Source organism: Dreissena polymorpha, chromosome 8 (genome assembly GCF_020536995.1).
Source record: "Dreissena polymorpha isolate Duluth1 chromosome 8, UMN_Dpol_1.0, whole genome shotgun sequence".
Taxonomy (NCBI): domain Eukaryota; kingdom Metazoa; phylum Mollusca; class Bivalvia; order Myida; family Dreissenidae; genus Dreissena; species Dreissena polymorpha.
In genome coordinates this window covers 74073591-74092130 of record NC_068362.1, presented here as the reverse complement: position 1 = coordinate 74092130, position 18540 = coordinate 74073591, and the positions used below count along the sequence as shown (strand labels likewise).

At 36.7% G+C, this 18540-nt stretch overlaps 2 protein-coding genes across 6 annotated transcripts in view; both read left to right on the top strand.

The window, feature by feature from the left end:
* Positions 1 to 9213, top strand: part of LOC127841985 (histone-lysine N-trimethyltransferase SMYD5-like) — a 36569-nt gene extending 27356 nt beyond the window's left edge. For all 5 annotated transcript variants that reach the window (XM_052371247.1, XM_052371248.1, XM_052371249.1 and 2 more), the window contains 5 exons: positions 200 to 306; positions 4112 to 4168; positions 6072 to 6166; positions 6631 to 6701; positions 7446 to 9213. In XM_052371247.1, coding sequence (XP_052227207.1) covers positions 200 to 306; positions 4112 to 4168; positions 6072 to 6166; positions 6631 to 6701; positions 7446 to 7578 — 463 coding nt within the window. In that variant the 3' untranslated portion in view covers positions 7579 to 9213. The remainder of the gene's footprint in view (positions 1 to 199; positions 307 to 4111; positions 4169 to 6071; positions 6167 to 6630; positions 6702 to 7445) is intronic.
* Positions 9214 to 10286: 1073 nt separating this feature from the next.
* Positions 10287 to 11461, top strand: LOC127840638 (craniofacial development protein 2-like). Its single transcript, XM_052369050.1, has 2 exons — positions 10287 to 10869; positions 11031 to 11461. The coding sequence occupies exons 1-2, from the start codon at positions 10287 to 10289 to the stop codon at positions 11459 to 11461; spliced, it is 1014 nt and encodes a 337-aa protein (XP_052225010.1).
* The last annotated feature ends 7079 nt before the right edge of the window (positions 11462 to 18540 follow it).

Sequence of the window (18540 nt, the reverse complement as noted above, 5' to 3'; positions counted from 1 at the left end):
TATATAATGGAATGTAATTTTTTAAAGGACTACACATGCGTCAAAATATGTATCCAAATGGTAAAGGGTAAAACTTAACCACTTCTGTTTCTTGACATTTCGTATTTACAAATGAATTGCTTTCAACAAATGTAGACAGTTGAATTATTTTTGACATAATTTGTGTGAACAATTGGCAATGGTCTTGCTGTTGTGACAGTTCTATCAGTGTCTGGGTGAAGAACTGTGATGCTTTAGAGCTGGGGGAAGGAGAGAGAGAGCAGCTGGATGCATTTATAGATCAGCTGTACAAGGACCTTGACAAAGGTGGGTAGTACCTCACCGGGGGTTTGAAAACTATTTATTGACTTACTGTGAAACCATTGTTATTCGTCCGACATTAATTTTCGCCTTTTTCGTCCTTCGACCGATGGACGAATTCAAGATCCTAACGAACAATCATGTCCCATATTTGAAACAAATAACACTGTATTACCGTAGGCATGAGGCATTTAAATCCAGCGTAATCCACGCATATGCACAGGGCTCGAAATTAACACTCGCACACTCGCAAAATGCGAGAAAAAAAGATTGCAAGGTAAGTTATAAGCCACTAGTATTTTTTGCAAATAAAGAAATAGTGAAAAAAAAAACGAGTTATATTGCTTAATGCGTTGGACGGCGTGAACGCTAAACCGTAGGTCAATTTTTTTGACGTCCGAATACCCATATGCAGAAGCGCGCACCTTGTTTGTTGACTGGTATACTTATAATACAGATACACAGATGGTATTGATACAAAGAACATGAAACAGTCGACTATTCACACTCAAGTTAAATCCGGTTTTGACACAAAGGGGTGTTCATTATACAGTGTACTGACAACTGACATTTCCTGTAAAACGCGAATGCAATAAGGCTGTATCGAATGCGTCGACTACGTTTAGGTATAATAGTGTTAATTAGCGCTAATTGTTAACAACTTTATTACCCATTGTGTGTATTGTGTTTTTCAGGGGTGTTGCAGATTATACAGCCTACACGCGGCGAATCCGGATTAAAGACAATACTATTACACGCAATTAAAATATGACGATGTGTGATCAACACCTGACTGAAATATATTCTGCACTTTGTTACAAATTAATAAAGAACATTTTGATTTGTGTTTGGTTGACCGTGATAGTAATGGAAAAAGACTAATTGGCTATTGGCTTCGTTGTTTAAAACACTCGTTAACGATTATTCAGTCCCACTTATCCGCTAATCATAACAAAGAACGTGTCAATGACATAAAATAAAAAGGGACAGTTACTATCACCTTAAATAACAGACTTGTTAATTGGCATATGCCAAACAAGGCTCACCTCCTGCAAGTGACTACCAAGTGTCACCTCTCTTTCCCCAGCACGATTTTTTCGCCACCGCGTATTACATGTATTACAAACAAATCGGACGTTGTTTTTTTTTCAAAACCAGAAATGGACGAATTTTAGAGCGGACGAAATAGTCATTTTTATGAAAAGGGCGAAATTTTGTGCCGACGAAAATAAATGGTTTCACAGTAATTTAGTGACAAAATATGATGATTCTTTAAATACAAAACTTTTATCTTAATTTTGATCTTAGAATACAATCAATTATATAATTGGTTTATCCAGTATGTTTTAAACTCCCCTGAGCACAACAATCTCATGGTGAACTTTTGTGATCACGTATTGTCCATCAGCCACAGTTACCTTGTGAACACTAGAGGCTACATGTATTACCCAATTTTCATGAAACTTTGTCAGATCATTTGTTTTCAATTTTATCTCGGTCTAGTTTGAAAACGGGCCATTTAGGTACAAACACTAGGTATTTTGGTCAAATTAAAGGAAAATCTTTTCAGAAGTCTATGAGTCACATGAGTTGCCTATCATAATGAAACTTGCTCACAGCATCTTTTCACATGATGGATGTCTAAGCGGAGTTCTAAAATGGTCCTGGTCCATTGAAAATCATGGGCTGGCAGTTTTACTTATATGGCTATAGTGAAACCTCCAGAACCCTTTAGAAATCACATTTTATACAATATTCATGAAACTTGATCATAAAATTGGCTCTATGTAGATGCCTTACAAGTTTAAAGTGGGTCAAGGACATTCATAAACATGATAACTAGATGTATAGGGACAGTTTTTCTTTTATGGCTGTTATGAAAACTTGTGAACACCCTAAAAAAAATATGTTGAACCTATCTTTAGGAAAAATATGTGCCAATGATCGGTGTTTTTCCCATGCCATTTTTGTGTGGGCTCCGCCATGCCACCTTTCTGAAGCGCCACTTTGCCCTTTTTAAAGGTAAAGTTCGCCCTTATTGATAACATCTTTATTGCCTCTTGACCAAACTTCTAAGCCGACTAGTATCAGAATATGGCCCCAAGGCAGCGAAGATGCGCATGGTTGTGAATAATTCGTGCGTAAATAACCCAGTGTCAATATCAATCAATAATGTCTGTGGATTTGTGAATCAAACAAACTAATCAGTTCCTAATGTCTTCTCCTGAAAGATAAAATCGTGGACAGTTTCTAAGGAGACTTTTGATGGCAGCTGAGTGAAATCCTTGTGGAAATTGGGTATTTAATGTATTATACAATAATATCAAAACATTTATTTCAACATGTACTTTAATTTCAAATTAAACAGACTGCATTTTTTTATGCAAAGGACATTTGATTAAAAAAATATATCCAATCAGTTCAAAAATGGGTCAAGTCCGTAGAAATAAGTACATGTGTAGCTGCAAAGAAAATTGTTCTGGTCTTTTGAAATATACGGCTGCAAGTTGGGACAGGTTTCATTATATGGCTTAGTGAAGCCTTGTGAACACTCTAGAAGTTATGTCATTTGCCCAAAAATCTAGAAACTTGCTAAAAAAATATTATTATCTTATTTATTTAAAATGGTCCTTTTCCCTTGAAAAACATGTCTTGGGGAACAATTTTCCTTATATGATCAAAGTGAAAAACTTCATGATCAGGACAGTTTTAATAAGCGCCTTCCTATCTCAGGTGAGCGCCTTTGGCCTTTGATTAGAAAACAGGAATATGACTTCCTTAGGATCAATCAAGATTTGTGCTCAAGATAAAAGTAACATAATTTTAAAACACATTTTAATAAATATTTTGTAAATGAACACTTAAATATAATATTTAAAAGAAGAAGAGGGGGTACATGTATATTGTTTTGTTCATGTCGGTATGTCGGTCGGTCCGTCCACCAGATGGTTTCCGCATGATAACTCAAGAACGCTTAGGCCTAGGATCATGAAACTTCATAGGTACATTGATCATGACTGGCAGATGACCCCTATTGATTTTCAGGTCACTAGGTCAAAGGTCAAGGTCACAGTGACTCGAAATAGTAAAATGGTTTCCGGATGATAACTCAAGAATGCTTATACCTAGGATCATGAAACTTCATAGGTACATTGATCATGACTGGCAGATGACCCTTATTGATTTTCAGGTCACTAGGTCAAAGGTCAATGTCACAGTGACTTGAAACAGTAAAATGGTTTGCGGATGATAACTCAAGAATGCTTACACCTAGGATCATGAAACTTCATAGGAACATTGATCATGACTGGCAGATGACCCCTAAAGATTTTCAGGTCACTAGGTCAAAGGTCAAGGTCACAGTGACTCGAAACAGTAAAATGGTTTCCGGATGATAACTCAAGAATGCTTACGCCTAGGATCATGGAACTTAATAGGTACATTGATCATGACTGGCAGATGACCGGTATCAATTTTCAGGTCACTAGGTCAAGGTCACGTGACTAGAAACAGTAAAAGGGTTTCCGGATGATAACTCGAGAATAATTAGGCCTAGGATCATGAAACTTCATAGGTACAATGATCATGACTGGCAGATGACCCCTATTGATTTTCAGGTCACTAGGTCAAAGGTCAAGGTCACAGTGACAAAAAACATATTCACACAATGGATTCCACTACAACTGACAGCCTATATGGGGGGCATGCATGTTTTACAAACAGCCCTTGTTAAGTTATTCATTTGCAAAGAAGCCCAATCTGTTGAGAATGTGAAAAAAGCATGGTGTTTTAATTAGGTATTTGATTGCAGTGTCGGGAACATTCCTGAATTGTGAGGGAGTAGGGCTGTACAGTATGCAAAGTGCTTGTAAGTACACATCAACAACTCCTCTCTTAAAGTACACAAGAATGGCTCCTTTGTTAAAGTACACATCAATGACTCCTCTGTTAAAGTACACATCAATGACTCCTCTGTTAAAGTACACATCAATGACTTCTCTGTCAAAGTACACATCAATGACTCCTCTGTTAAAGTACACATCAATGACTCCTCTGTTTAAGTACACATCAATGACTCCTCTGTTTAAGTACACATCAATGACTCCTCTGTTAAAGTACACATCAATGACTCCTCTGTTAAAGAACACATCAATGACTTCTCTGTCAAAGTACACATCAATGACTCCTCTGTTAAAGTACACATCAGTGACTTCTCTGTCAAAGTACACATCAATGACTCCTCTGTTAAAGTACACATCAATGACTCCTCTGTTTAAGTACACATCAATGACTCCTCTGTTAAAGTACACATCAATGACTCCTCTGTTAAAGTACACATCAATGACTCCTCTGTTAAAGTACACATCAATGACTTCTCTGTCAAAGTACACATCAATGACTCCTCTGTTAAAGTACACACAAATGACTCCTCTGTTTAAGTACACATCAATGACTCCTCTGTTAAAGTACACATCAATGACTCCTCTGTTATGGTACACATCAATGACTCCTCTGTTAAAGAACACATCAATGACTCCTCTGTTAAAGTACACATCAATGACTCCTCTGTTAAAGTACACATCAATGACTTTTCTGTTAAAGTACACATCAATGACTCCTCTTTTAAAGTACACACAAATGACTCCTCTGTTTAAGTACACATCAATGACTCCTCTGTTAAAGTACACATCAATGACTCCTCTGTTAAAGTACACATCAATGACTCCTCTGTTAAAGTACACATCAATGACTCCTCTGTTAAAGTACACATCAATGACTCCTCTGTTTAAGTACACATCAATGACTCCTCTGTTAAAGTACACATCAATGACTCCTCTGTTAAATTACACATCAATGGCTCCTCTGTTAAAGTACACATCAATGACTCCTCTGTTAAAGTACACATCAATGACTACCGGGTACTCTGTTAACCCTTTACCACTTAGATATGTATTTTAACGCATTTGTAGTCCCTTAAAAATTTATATTTAATGAAAGACCTTTCTTACAAAAATAATTTTTTTTAAAGGCTTCATATCCAACCCATAGATGCTAATGAGCAGCAAGCAGCATAAATCCTGAACAGACTGCAAGTCACTCTCAGACTGTTCCGGTTTTATGCTGTTTGCACATAGCCATATTCACTTTGCTTCTGAGTGGAACAGGGTTCAAGAACACACCAATGACTTTCTAAAAAGTATACATTACATTATTTCTTGTTATTCCACATTGTTGACTCCATCTAAGTACGAATCTATGACACACTTATCAATATGGAATTTAATCGATATAAAAAATATAGAATCTACTTATTTTTACGGTGTACTTGTATAGCCCCAATTTACAAATACTTTTAAACATTTGCAAAACTTTTTTCCATGGGAAAATACAAAAATCTGTCTTGACATTTGTCAAATAATAACGAGTTGGTAATACTGGGTAATTAATTGTATCTTTTCCATACCCTGATATCTTGTGATGCCTCTATGATCAAACCAAGGATACAATGAAGTGTGTATATTCTATTTTTATCAAGAGCTTTCTAACTTAAACATAATTAATTGAAATCTTACCAAAGACATTATTTTAATGAAAACAAACTTAAATTTATTTAGTAAGCAGTGCCACCATTTAAGCATGCCATTGATTATTTTACGTGGAAAAGTGCCTCCTAGTTTTCAGTACAGACAATATATTAGCCTCACAGTTGTGCTACTGATAAGGAAATCTTATTGGAGTCCTTTTATATCAGACAACATTGTGTTTTGCAGGTAACCATAGCTGCAGGCCCAATGCCGAAATAGAGTTTAACAACCAGAACTATGTGTTGTCCCTTGTTGCAGTTGAGGACATCTCACCTGAGGAGGTACAAATTGTGTTAGATGTTGTTGTTTCAAAGTTTGTGTATTTCAGTCATAAAATAGAAGTCTAGTTCACTAAAATATTTCGTGGATAGGCTTACTTTTATTATGTAAACCAGTTCTTAGTGCAGTTTGTTATACAATTTACCTTTTACCACTTAGATACATATTTTGACACATTTGTAGTTGCTTAGAAAGTTATATTTAATATGAAACCTTACTTACTAGATTCAAGTTTTTAAGGCTTCATTTCCAAGATACTATTGTGCAGCAAACAGCATAAAACCTGGACAGACTGCGAGTTAGTTGCAACCTGTTCTGGTTTTATGCTGTTTGCACATAGCCATTTTCGCTTTGTTTCTAAGTGGGAAAGGGTTAAATGATGACCGTATTCTGGAATGACAGGTTGAGGAAGAAAGGCCATAGAAATAATTGTTTGTAATCTTCAAATGCATTTTGACATTTGTAGGAGATCTGCATCAGTTATTTAGATGAATGTGACAAGGAACGTAGCAGGCACAGCCGACAGAAGATGTTGAGGTACCAGAATCTGTTAAGGCTGCATGTGTTGAACCCTTTCCCACTCAGAAGCTAAGTGGAAATGGCTATGTGCAAACAGCATAAAACCAGAACAGCCTGTGAGTAACTCGCTGTTTGTTCAGGTTTTATGCTGTTTGCTGCTCATCAGTATCTAAGGTTTGGAGATAAAGCCTTTAAATATTGAACCTATTAAGAAAGGTCTTAAAATAAATAAATTTTCTTAGGGACTACAAATATGTGAACATACGTATCTGTTATTTTACTGGTTGGGATTGTGATTGACTTTTCACCTGCATGTTGTTTTGTCCACATTTGACTTGTGAACACGTTCGAGGCCATATTCATTGTTCAATCTTCATGAAACTTTGCCAGAACAATCTTCCTAATCATATCTTGGCAGACTCTGCAACTGGGTTATTTGGAGTTGAAAGCTAGGTCAAACTAAAGAAAAAGGTTGTGTACATTCTAGAGGCCACATTAAATTTTATTTCCCAATCTTGATTAAGCTTGCCTTTTGGTCATAACGTTTGGTCCAATAATATTTCAGTGAAGTTTAAAACTGGGTAATGTGGGGTTTAATACAAGATAACTAGGTGAAAAAATTCTAGTGATTTCTTGGCCAAAATCAAAACTGGATAACATGGGGTAAAAAACAGTCAGTATGTAAATTTTCTATTCTCGGTTGTAACCTCTCTGTCCTCAGTTGTTACTCATGTCCTCAAATATTACCTTCCTGAATTTCAGAGAAAACTACTTGTTCATGTGTGGATGTCCAAAGTGTTTAGAACAAGCAGATGATCCTGATGTCACGTCAGAAGAAGACAGTGATGAGGAAGAGGAGGAGGAAGAAGAAGAGGACATGAATGATATCTATTGATTGCATGCACATTAAGTTTGGGATAAATTTTGCTGTAATGCTCAGTCATGTAGTGTTAAAACACTGCTTAGAAGTTTAAAACTGCAGACACAAGTTTTTTTAATATCAGTACATATATTTAACTACAGTTGTTGATCAATCAAAAAGTATGGTAGATGATCAAGTAGATTATACTCTGTCATTTTTAGTAAGTTTTTCGTTGAGTTGGTTAGTCAGCAGACAAAGTTTTATGTTTGTGGAGCAAGCAAGTTCCACATTACTCATGAGATTTAATTCAAACCTAGATTAGGTTTGGAGGTCGCATTGTAGTAGTGGATATGGTGTCTGCCTTGCGATCTGGAGGTCACTGGTTTGATCCCCACTGTGTGAGGGTTCCTTAGATTTCCCCCATAGACACCCAAAACTCGTTCTAGTCCCAGGAAACAGCTCATATAAGCCTTAGGCTTTCTATGCAATCCAGCTTAAATAAATAAGTTTAAACAAACCTAAAGTTACATGTAGATGTGCAATAAACTTTCGCTCATTGATTTCCACATTTCTGAGTTATTTGCTCTTGAACATATATAGCTTACAATGCAGTGTGAACATATATAGCTTACAGTGCAGTGTGAACATATATAGCTTACAGTGCAGTGTGAACATATATAGCTTACAATGCAGTGTGAACATATATAGCTTACAGTGCAATGTGAACATATATAGCTTACAATGCAGTGTGAACATATATAGCTTACAGTGCAGTGTGAACATATATAGCTTACAATGCAGTGTGAACATATATAGCTTACAATGCAGTGTGAACATATATAGCTTACAGTGCAGTGTGAAACATATATAGCTTACAATGCAGTGTGAACATATATAGCTTACAATGCAGTGTGAACATATATAGCTTACAATGCAGTGTGAACATATATAGCTTACAATGCAGTGTGAACATATATAGCTTACAATGCAGTGTGAACATATATAGCTTACAATGCAGTGTGAACATATATAGCTTACAATGCAGTGTTGTGGTATTAGTCATGTTTATGACAAGCTTTATTTGTAAAATAATGCATGTTTTAAGTACCAGGCATGTTTTAAGTACCAGGCATGTTTTAAGTACCAGGCATAAGTGTTTCTGGCGAGCTCCATATCAGTTACAAATATGAAAAACACGCGGCATCCAAAATACATGTAATATTGTTTGCAGCAAACAGAGTTTGTATGCAGTATGTTAACACATAAATAAAATGGTTTGTTTAACATATATATTATACATAGAATACCATTGAAAACTGACTTTCTTTAGATTGGTAAAGCCTAAAGGGGTTGCATTTTCATGAACATCTTAAGTAACACCTTATCTTGCAATTCAATTTTAAAGTAATCTGTGATTGTTTTATTTGTTATGAAATATAACTAGTTTATTTGTTTGTGAATAACAGTTGTGTATACATTAAAGTTGTATGCATATCAGAATTGTAAAAGAGTTTTCCCATTCATTTTCAGTTTGAGAAACATTAGATTTGAAATGCATAATCTATGCAAACAGATGTATACCTTTACATTGCTTTGCTATTTGATTTAGGCATTTTATGTGAGTACATTATGTAATTATTAGATAATAAATTACATCTTGATATTTGACCCATTTTATTGTTATGTATGTGCATTGCTCTTCTAGATGTGTCAGTAGCGTTAACCTGTTATATCCAAATGTGAAATCTATAGATATAAATGCATGTATGCAAAACAAAACAACCCAATGTATTTTTTTTAAGCAGAAACATACAATGTGGCACATATTTTGGAAAGCTATACTAAAAAATGTTGAAAGTTAATTACTTTGGCTATCAAAACAATTTCAAAGGCTGAAATGGTGTCCAGTGTCTATTTGGAGTAATGTGCCTAAAAACGGAATGCCATAGACAGTAAATCCTTTCCCCCATAAGAAGCAAAGTCGAAATTGCTTTTGCAACCAGCATAAACCAGAACAGCCTGCAAGTAACTCGCAGTCTGTTCAGGTTTTATGCTTTTTGCTGCTCATCAGTAACTAAGTGTTGGAAATGACGCCTTTAAAACTTGAATTTAGTTTTAATAAGGTATTTAACTCGATTTAGATTTTTTTCTGCTAATACCCAGCAATCTTCAATTATTATGCCCCCCTTCGAAGAAAAGGGGGTTTATTGTTTTACACATGTCGGTCGGTCTGTCCACTAAATGGTTTCCGGATCATAACTCAAGACGCTAAGGCCTAGAATCATGAAACTTCATAGGTACATTGATCATGACTGGCAGATGACCCCATTTGATTTTCAGGTCACTAGGTCAAAGGTCAAGGTCACAGCGATTCAAAATAGTTAAATGGTTTCCGGATAATAACTCAAGAACGCTTAGGCCTAGGATCATGAAACTTCATAGGTACATTGATTATGACTGGCAGATGACCCCTATTGATTTTCAGGTAACTAGGTCAAAGGTCAAGGTCACAGTGACTTGAAACAGTAAAATGGTTTCCGGATGATAACTCATGAATGCTTTGGCCTAGGAACATGAAACTTCATTAATACATTGATCATGACTGGCAGATGACCCCTATTGATTTTCAGGTAACTAGGTCAAAGGTCAACTCCGCCAACGACGGTCCCAAGGAGGAAAAAGGAGGAGGGTTGGGCCTGGGGCTAGCAACCCCACCCAGTGAAAAAATGCTTGCTACGGAAATGACAACAAGGGAACAAGCGACAAATGGCGCCGGGAGTGAAGCAGACCAGGCAACTGGACTAATGAAGAATGGGGATCAAAGCCGCAAGGACATCCCCACCCCGATAGCGGAATTCTTGACGCCAAAGCGATGGATCAGAGTTGGATGTTGGAACATGCGAACACTCTACCAGACTGGAAAGCTAGCGCAAGTGGTGAGTGAGCTGAACCGATACAACCTGACCCTTATGGGAGTAACAGAAGCAAGATGGACTGGCTCTGGCAAGCAGAAGGTGAGTTCCGGAGAAGTCATCATCTGGTCAGGAAGAACTGACAACGACCACCGGGAAGGAGTTGCCGTCATCATCAGCAAGAGCAAGGCCAACACCGTGCTACAGTGGAACCCTGTGAACGAGCGCCTGCTGTACATCAGGATGAACTCCAAGTACGCCAAGCTGTCTGTTGTTGTGGGTTACGCACCAATAGATGATGCGGAAGAAGAGGACAAGGATGCATTCTACGCCGCCCTTCAAAGTGTTTTAGAAGACATCCCTCAACACGACGTGCTGATGATGCTCGGCGACTTCAATGCTAAGGTTGGCTGTGACAACAAAGACAGAGAGAGGACCATGGGATGACATGAAATGGGTGTGATCACCGACAACGGGGAATGACTAGTCAACTTCTGTCAACAGAACGACTTGGTCATAGGAGGGACCCTCTTGCGCACAAGGAGATCCACAAATAAACATGGACATCACCAGACGGCAGGACCGAGAACCAGATCGACCACATCATCAGTAACGGTCGGTGGAGGCACTCTCTGCAGGACGTGCGTGTGATGCGACATGCAGATATCGGCAGCAACCATAGTCTTCTGGTGGCCAAGGTGACTATGAAGCTCAGGAAAGCCAAGACGGGAGGCATCAAGAACCAACGCTACAATGTCGTCAAGTTGAAAGACCCAAAAGTGAAAGAAGAGTTTAGGTTAACCCTCAGGAATAGATTTAGTATTTTGGAAGATGAGGCAGCACTGACCATTGAAGGCTTCAACAGAGTAATGAAAGAGACAGGAGAGGAAGTTCTGGGCTTCAGAAAGAGCAAGAAGACAAAACGGATCTCAGAAGAAACGTGGTCTGGTATAGAAGAAAGAAGACAGATCAAAAAGAAACTGTTGGACACCAAATCCCTATGACTTAAGGAAAAAATCTCAAAGGAATATAGTGAGAAAGCCAAGGTGGTGAAGACATCAGCCAGAAGAGACAATAGGAGGTACATAGAGAGGCTGGCAGAGGAGGCGGAGACAGCAGCCGAGCACAATGACATGAAGACGGTGTAACAGAACACCAGGAAGCTGAAGGGCGACTACGGCCAGCACCATGACCTTCCTGTGAGAGCTGAAGATGGAACTCATTTCACTGTGGAAGAGGAGAAGCTGAAGAGATGGAAGCAACACTTCGAGTCCATCCTAAACCGCCCAGACCCACCAATCCTAGCCGACATTCCTGAAGCTGAAGAGGACCTTTACATCAACCTCGGCAACATCACTGTAACGGATGTCAATGAAGCCATCCATAAGCTAAAGAATGGGAAGGCGCCTGGCGACGATAGAGTGTGCCCTGAGATGCTGAAAGCAGAAGACACAGTGACGCCGCAGCTTCTTTGCCAGATTCTTCAAAAGATTTGGGACAGTGAAGAAGCGCCAAGCGAATGGAAGACCGGTGTAGCGTAAAAGATGCAAGACCCGTAAAATATGCAAGTTCCGGTTCCGGTCATGTGAATTTTACGTTAGGCTCTGTAAAAAGGGCAAGACCCGTAAAAAGTGCAAGTCTTATATTGTTTTGCAATGACTTTGGTATTTAATTGGAGAAAAACATCACTAATAAAGAGTGTGAATGGGTCGACGTTCGTTTCTTCAAGATTGGGCAAAAAAACATTACCATGCGGGTAAGACTAATTTTCGGACATAACTCTTTTCGGATATACGGATAGACTTTCAAACTGAGCTCCAATTTGAGTTTTAGGAATTATTGATTTTTCGCCACACTTGATATGTGTATGTATAAATAGCGTCGTGTGTTTTTAAATTTGTAAAATAAAGCGTGCAGAAATGTTTATGTGAGCTATTTTCTTGTTTTAATGTGAATTTTCGACCATAAAATATGCAAGTCAGGCGTCTTAAGTGTTTAATACTACCCAACATTAATCTTATTTAACAAAGAGAGCTTAATTATAATGTAATTGCTCACAATCAAACCTGACAAGCCTTAAGACAAAGTTTGTTGCATTATGTGCGGTAGAAAATGTACCATATGTTATTTAAATCAGGCAATAAGGCCGTAAAATATGCAAGTCAAGGTTATTAACTCACTGGCATTTTATATGGAAATATCCCTCAATATTCCCTTTTTTTTTGTTGCAAAATGAAAAAAAAGTGATTTATTTCACATTTTATTGCCCATAAATTTCATTTTGACAAACTTTTCAAAATACAGTTGTCGGTTTAGGCAAGCACTGCATAAATTTACTCACTTAAATCATCATAAAAACCCTTATCATTTTACAAAGAAATCGAAGAACTATGCAATAGGTGTCCCAAGCACTGCGTACATTTACGAAGTATTACATTTATAAAAAAAGTGGTGTGGTAGTTTGAATTTCACTAATACAGTATTTTTGGGAAGTATCTTTTAACATAAATTTACGCACTTAAATCAATATAAAACCCTTGCAAATTTACAGACTATTTATACCTGGAGAACTGTAACAACTGGAGAGGCCTCACTTTACTATCTCTCACCAGTAAGATCTTCAGCAACATCATCCTCCAACGCATCACAACAGCAGTGGACGGTATCCTTCGCCAGGAATATGCCAGCTTCAGGAAAGTCAAGTCCTGCATTGACCACATCGTTCCGATGCTTGTTATCAAACCACTCGGGTTACGCCCTCGTGGTTTAACTCCTACGCATCGGAGCTCCATACCGTTGGTTATTACTGCAATAACCAACAGTTACCCGTCGATTATTTCTTAATTATACAAGCGATTTTGACCCATTTGGCGCTGACGTCATTTCAGAGAAAAACCAGGATGAAGTTGACGTACTGTTTTGCGCGATATTTTCTCGTAATTATTTTCTAATCAGCATACCTCGCTGATTATCTTTGATAAAGGTAAAGGAAGCTCAGCTATAAATAGGATAGCATATTCTGGGGAAAAGATTTTAAAATATTTTGAAAACGTTTATTTTAAATCAGTTATATTCAATCCATTATATGTTTATAGATAAATGAAACAAGTATACATTTTCTGTATTGTATTTGACATTTGCCGTACTTCTGTAATTAAATTGTGAATGAAAACGTGTATAATTCAAGTTTAATGCGATCATGAGTGTAAAGAAAACGAATTATTTCGAACCTGCCATTTGAAAACGTTATAGCGAGTATGGTATATAAACCCGCATAATAGCCGTGCGACATCTATGAAACTCGTTTTACATAGGAATATCCTTTGTCAAAGGTATAAAGGGCAGATAAAAATGCATCTCCTATACGTATGAAGATATGGCACGAATGCCCCCATATTCCACTTTTGTCTAAAAGCTACACTTGCGTCTTAAATAAGCTGACCGTGGCCATTTTTTATTTTGACCTAGATGTATGACAGTTCCCTTTGCGGTAATGAGACGGGTGATGGCCGCGACGTTTGGTCTCATTTGTTACTGCTTTATGCTCTTTTAAAATCGCATGATGAATGACAAAGTTACAGTCCTTAAAGTTTAAAGTCTAAGTGTGAAATTGACCTTTGAAGTAGATGAGTTTTACCCGAGACTCTCAATTAAATTGCCTTTTTTAACGTTTTCAGTTCATTGTGCATGGCGCGTCGGAAGCTGCCAATTATTGGGGCCGCGGAGCTTGTTCATAAATCGTAAAATATTATTTCTTTATATGTATACATGAGTATTGTAACAACAAAAAATGCTTTTGTATCGACCATATACTGCAAATATATTACTTGACAAATATAAATCCGATGTTAAGTTTCAAACCTCTTTCTCTAGTACAAGTTGTGTTCCGTCCGTCCGTCCGTGCACAATTTTTTTCCGGGCTATTTCTCAGCAACTATTGACCGGAATTAAATGAAACTTTATAAGAAGCTTCACTACCAAGAGATGTGCATATTATCAACGGGTTCTGGTCGGATGATTTTCCACAGAGTTATGGCCCTTTGAATTTTTCTATAATTTTTTTAGATGGGCGCTTTAGCGCCCGTCTAAAGTGCTTAGTGTGAAATTCAGGTCGATACGACTAGGTATGATTAACCCAATACCCGGTTGCGTATCCGCGCAAGAAAGAGTTGTATAATTTATGCAAGAGGTTTGAGTTCTCCAATTATGTGTATTCACAAATGGCAAAATTATATTAATATCGTGTTACATTCAATATTTTCGAACGGTGTTTTATAGAAAAGAGTCAATAAACAATGATCGTATTGTACGTGTCGCGGAGGAGATTGTTTATGAATGATTAAAATAGTCCACTTTCTGCTGCGTGTGCGTGACGTAGTATTTTCGCTCAGCTCATTCATAAATCTGAGGCTGGCGATAAACAAAGGGGAGTCCGTGTGAGAATAACGCAGTAGTATAAGGTTACGCTTGTTTATATTCACAGGTCTCAATTAATAATACGTTGACCAAGAGTTCAACAATTATTACAGGGATACGATAGACAACATAAAAAAATGTTTCATTATCGCTGAAACTGTTAAAAAAAAACATTTAAATATAACAATAATATTCTCTAAAAAATGTAGTCTTGCTGTTTTGAAATAAGGTTTGGAATTTTGTTTTCTAAATAACTTAATTCAAAACAAAAGTTTAATTATAGTGTTTTTTACTTGTTAGTCGCATATTTACCGCATTATAATGTGTGTTATAATAGGCAAACCATACATTAGTAAAATTCAATCTGCCTTCGCACATAGAAGGAATGGGTCAATTAGGTGCTGCGTTTCCTTTGCTTACTTCAGTTAGAGGTCACTTATTTAAGTAATAGCAATCACAAGGCTCCGACTTCAAAGGAATTGCGGAGCTTTCTTACATAATAAAAGTCGTAGTCGCATGGTATTTGCGTTTTGCGTCCTTTTTGGTCACGTGGTTCTTTTTCACGGTTGTTTTGGTATTCATGATATATGAGGCTATTAATAGATGCGTCTGTTGATAAACAAAGGAAAGTTTACGGGTTATAACAACGCAATAGGTTACGCTCTCGCATACAACTCAATGACGTAGTACAGGTCGTAAAATGAGAGATTCGGGAAAAAGTTGACGCTTATTTATATCAAAGACCCATATTATCTATAGGTCAACAATAATCTCAGCGATACGATAGACAAAAAAAAGTTTCATAATTGCTAAACCCGAATATAACAAACAATTTATAATAATAATACGAATGCAATAGCAGAAGGTTAGTAGAAGGTTAAGCTTGTTTATATTTACAGTTCTCAATACATAGACAGTTGGATATGAGTTCATGAATTACTACAGGCATACTATAGGCAACCTCGAAAATGCTTTTTAATCGCTAAAACCGAAAACAACCTAATATATTATATTAAATATATTTATAACAATAAATGTCTTTTAAAAATGAAGTCGGCGTATACGCTGACTTTGAAATAAAGTTAGCAATTTACTTTTCTAAATAATTAAATACAATTAAACAAAAGTTTAACTATTGTGTTGTGTTTTTCACTTGTAAGCTGCATATTCACCGCATGAAATGTGTGTTAGCATTGTCAAACCACACATTAGTGTGAGTAAAATAAAAAATATACTACGGGAGAGCACTTCATATGTGTCCTCATATGCCTTGTTATGAGTATCTTTCTTCACTATCGAAATATATCGTATGTTTATATTTGATTTAAACGCAGTTTTCTTTCGACACATTTAAATCACACGTCAATAGCGCCGTCATGCGAAAATGGGTCTTATGCGTTTCGGCAAGCGTTTGTTAAACCCAACATGTGCTTTTGCGCAGTCAGGCCATAGGCGATGCTGTTCGCTTTAAAATCACTCAATATGTTATGTTTCTCCTTACCAGAAGGAGTGATAGCTGAGTGGGCTATTTATATGATGGGCGCATATGGAATAAGACCCATTTTCACATGACGAGGGTCATTACAAATCTCATTGCGAATTGAAAATGCCACATTTAAGAACAATGCTTTTTGATACAAAATTGAATTGAAAATAGCAAACTTGTTAATAATGGCAGCCTATCCACACATTAAGGAATGATCTCCAGACGTGCTGACCAAGTACGGCAAACATTGTGGTATGATAATTAAACGATTTTCTCTTATCGTGACACTATACTATTTCGCTAATGATTGTTTTCTCATCTTGGAGGCGAAAGTGAAATTCTGCGAGATGGATTGTAACGCGTAATTGTAACAGGGCCACAATTTGTGTCGTTTGAGCATACAGAGAGTAGTCCGGAATTCCTTACACTGAACAGTGCTACATCCTTTGAATTGAGCACATACGCAGTGATGAAGCAAAAATTCAGAGGTTGTAACTCGAATCAGCTTATTAAATATTCGAAAATATTCATGCGTGTCTGTTGGCGTTATGTAAAAGTCACTAAGATGAAAACTGAAACAGCTACGCCTAAAAGCGCATGAGTGCTCTATACCTATGTTTATGTTAGCGTTGTTGACACCGTGTGAACTGCTCGGGTAATAAGTAAAGCATAAACAGCAATGTTTATATACTTTTATTCCTCCATATACAAGATACGAAGATTGTTGTATATTTTGAATGTGTATATGGTGTCAAAAATCAAAAGTTTTGTACACGGAACTTTCATTATGAATTTATATTCTTGGTGAGATAGTCATTTTATATAAGAAAAAAAATATTCCTTTAATATGGTGACTGCAAATTTTCTTTATATTAAGTTATCATTACCATTTTCATCATACTTTCTATGCTTTCAGAACTTCCAAAAAGCATGTTGTTTTTATTTTGTCTTAGTTATTTCTATGAAATAATAAGGATGATAAAAAGTGCACACAAAACTCGACCCGTGCGCTATGACACACACTTTATAAAGTTGAATGGCGTGTGTTCATTTCAAACTTGCGATTGATTTTCAAAAATGAATTGCGTGTTAAATTATGCAATAGCGAACATCTTCAGTGCCTTCAGCGCTTTGATTTATTGTCCCCTCAACTACTGTGCCCTCAAGACGTTTCCTTTTATCTGAATATATAGTGCAATATTGTGACCAAAAAAAAAATCCGACGGTTTCTTGTTTGAATTGCTCTTAAAGCGATAAGGAAGTGTTTGTTCTTTCTTATCGATCAGGCATTTAGACTTTGACAAACAATAATAATGTACATGAAAAAAGAAATGTAAAACACAATCATTAACATAAACAAGAGGGCCATGATGGCCCTGAATCGCTCACTTGACTAACCAAATACAATCCCAACCCAGATTTCATCAAAATAAACATTCTGACCAAATTTCATAAAGATTGGATGAAAACTGTGACCTATATTGTCTACACAAGGTTTTTCTATTATTTGACCTAGTGACCTAGTTTTTGATCCCAGTTGACCCAAATACTATCCGAACCCAGATTTCATAAAGATAAACATTCTGATCAAATTTTATAAAGATTGGATGAAAACTGCGACCTCTATTGTCGATACAAGGTTTTTCTATTATTTGACCTAGTGACCTAGTTTTTGACCTTGTGACCTAGTTTTTGACCCAAGATGACCCAAATATAATCCCAGCCCAGATTTCATCAAGATAAACATTCTGACCAAATTTCATAAATATTGGATGAAAACTGTAACCTCTACTGTCTACACAAACAAATTGTTGACAGTTTTTCTATTATTTCACCTAGTGGCCGTATTTTTTTTTTACCTCAAATGACCCAAATACAATCCCAAGCCAGATGTCATCAAGATAAACATTCTGACAAAATTTCATAAAGATTGGATGAAAACTATGACCTCTACTGTCTACACAAGGTTTTTCTATTATTTGACCTAGTGACCTAGTTTTTGACCCCAGATGACCCAAATACAATCCCAACCCAGATTTCACCAATATAAACATTCTGACTAATACGAACTAAAAAACAATACAAACAATAACATACAATAACAACATCATATTAATGATAATAATTAATAATAAGTACAGTAACATAACAAAAACATAGTAATCTAATACTATAAAACAA

Bases quoted from the DNA above. Each gene is read 5' to 3' on its own strand.
- LOC127840638 (XM_052369050.1), top strand. From the start codon at position 10,287: ATGACAACAAGGGAACAAGCGACAAATGGCGCCGGGAGTGAAGCAGAC. The intron at 10,870-11,030 runs GTGACAACAAAG...GGACATCACCAG, and splicing joins CTTCAATGCTAAGGTTGGCT to ACGGCAGGACCGAGAACCAG.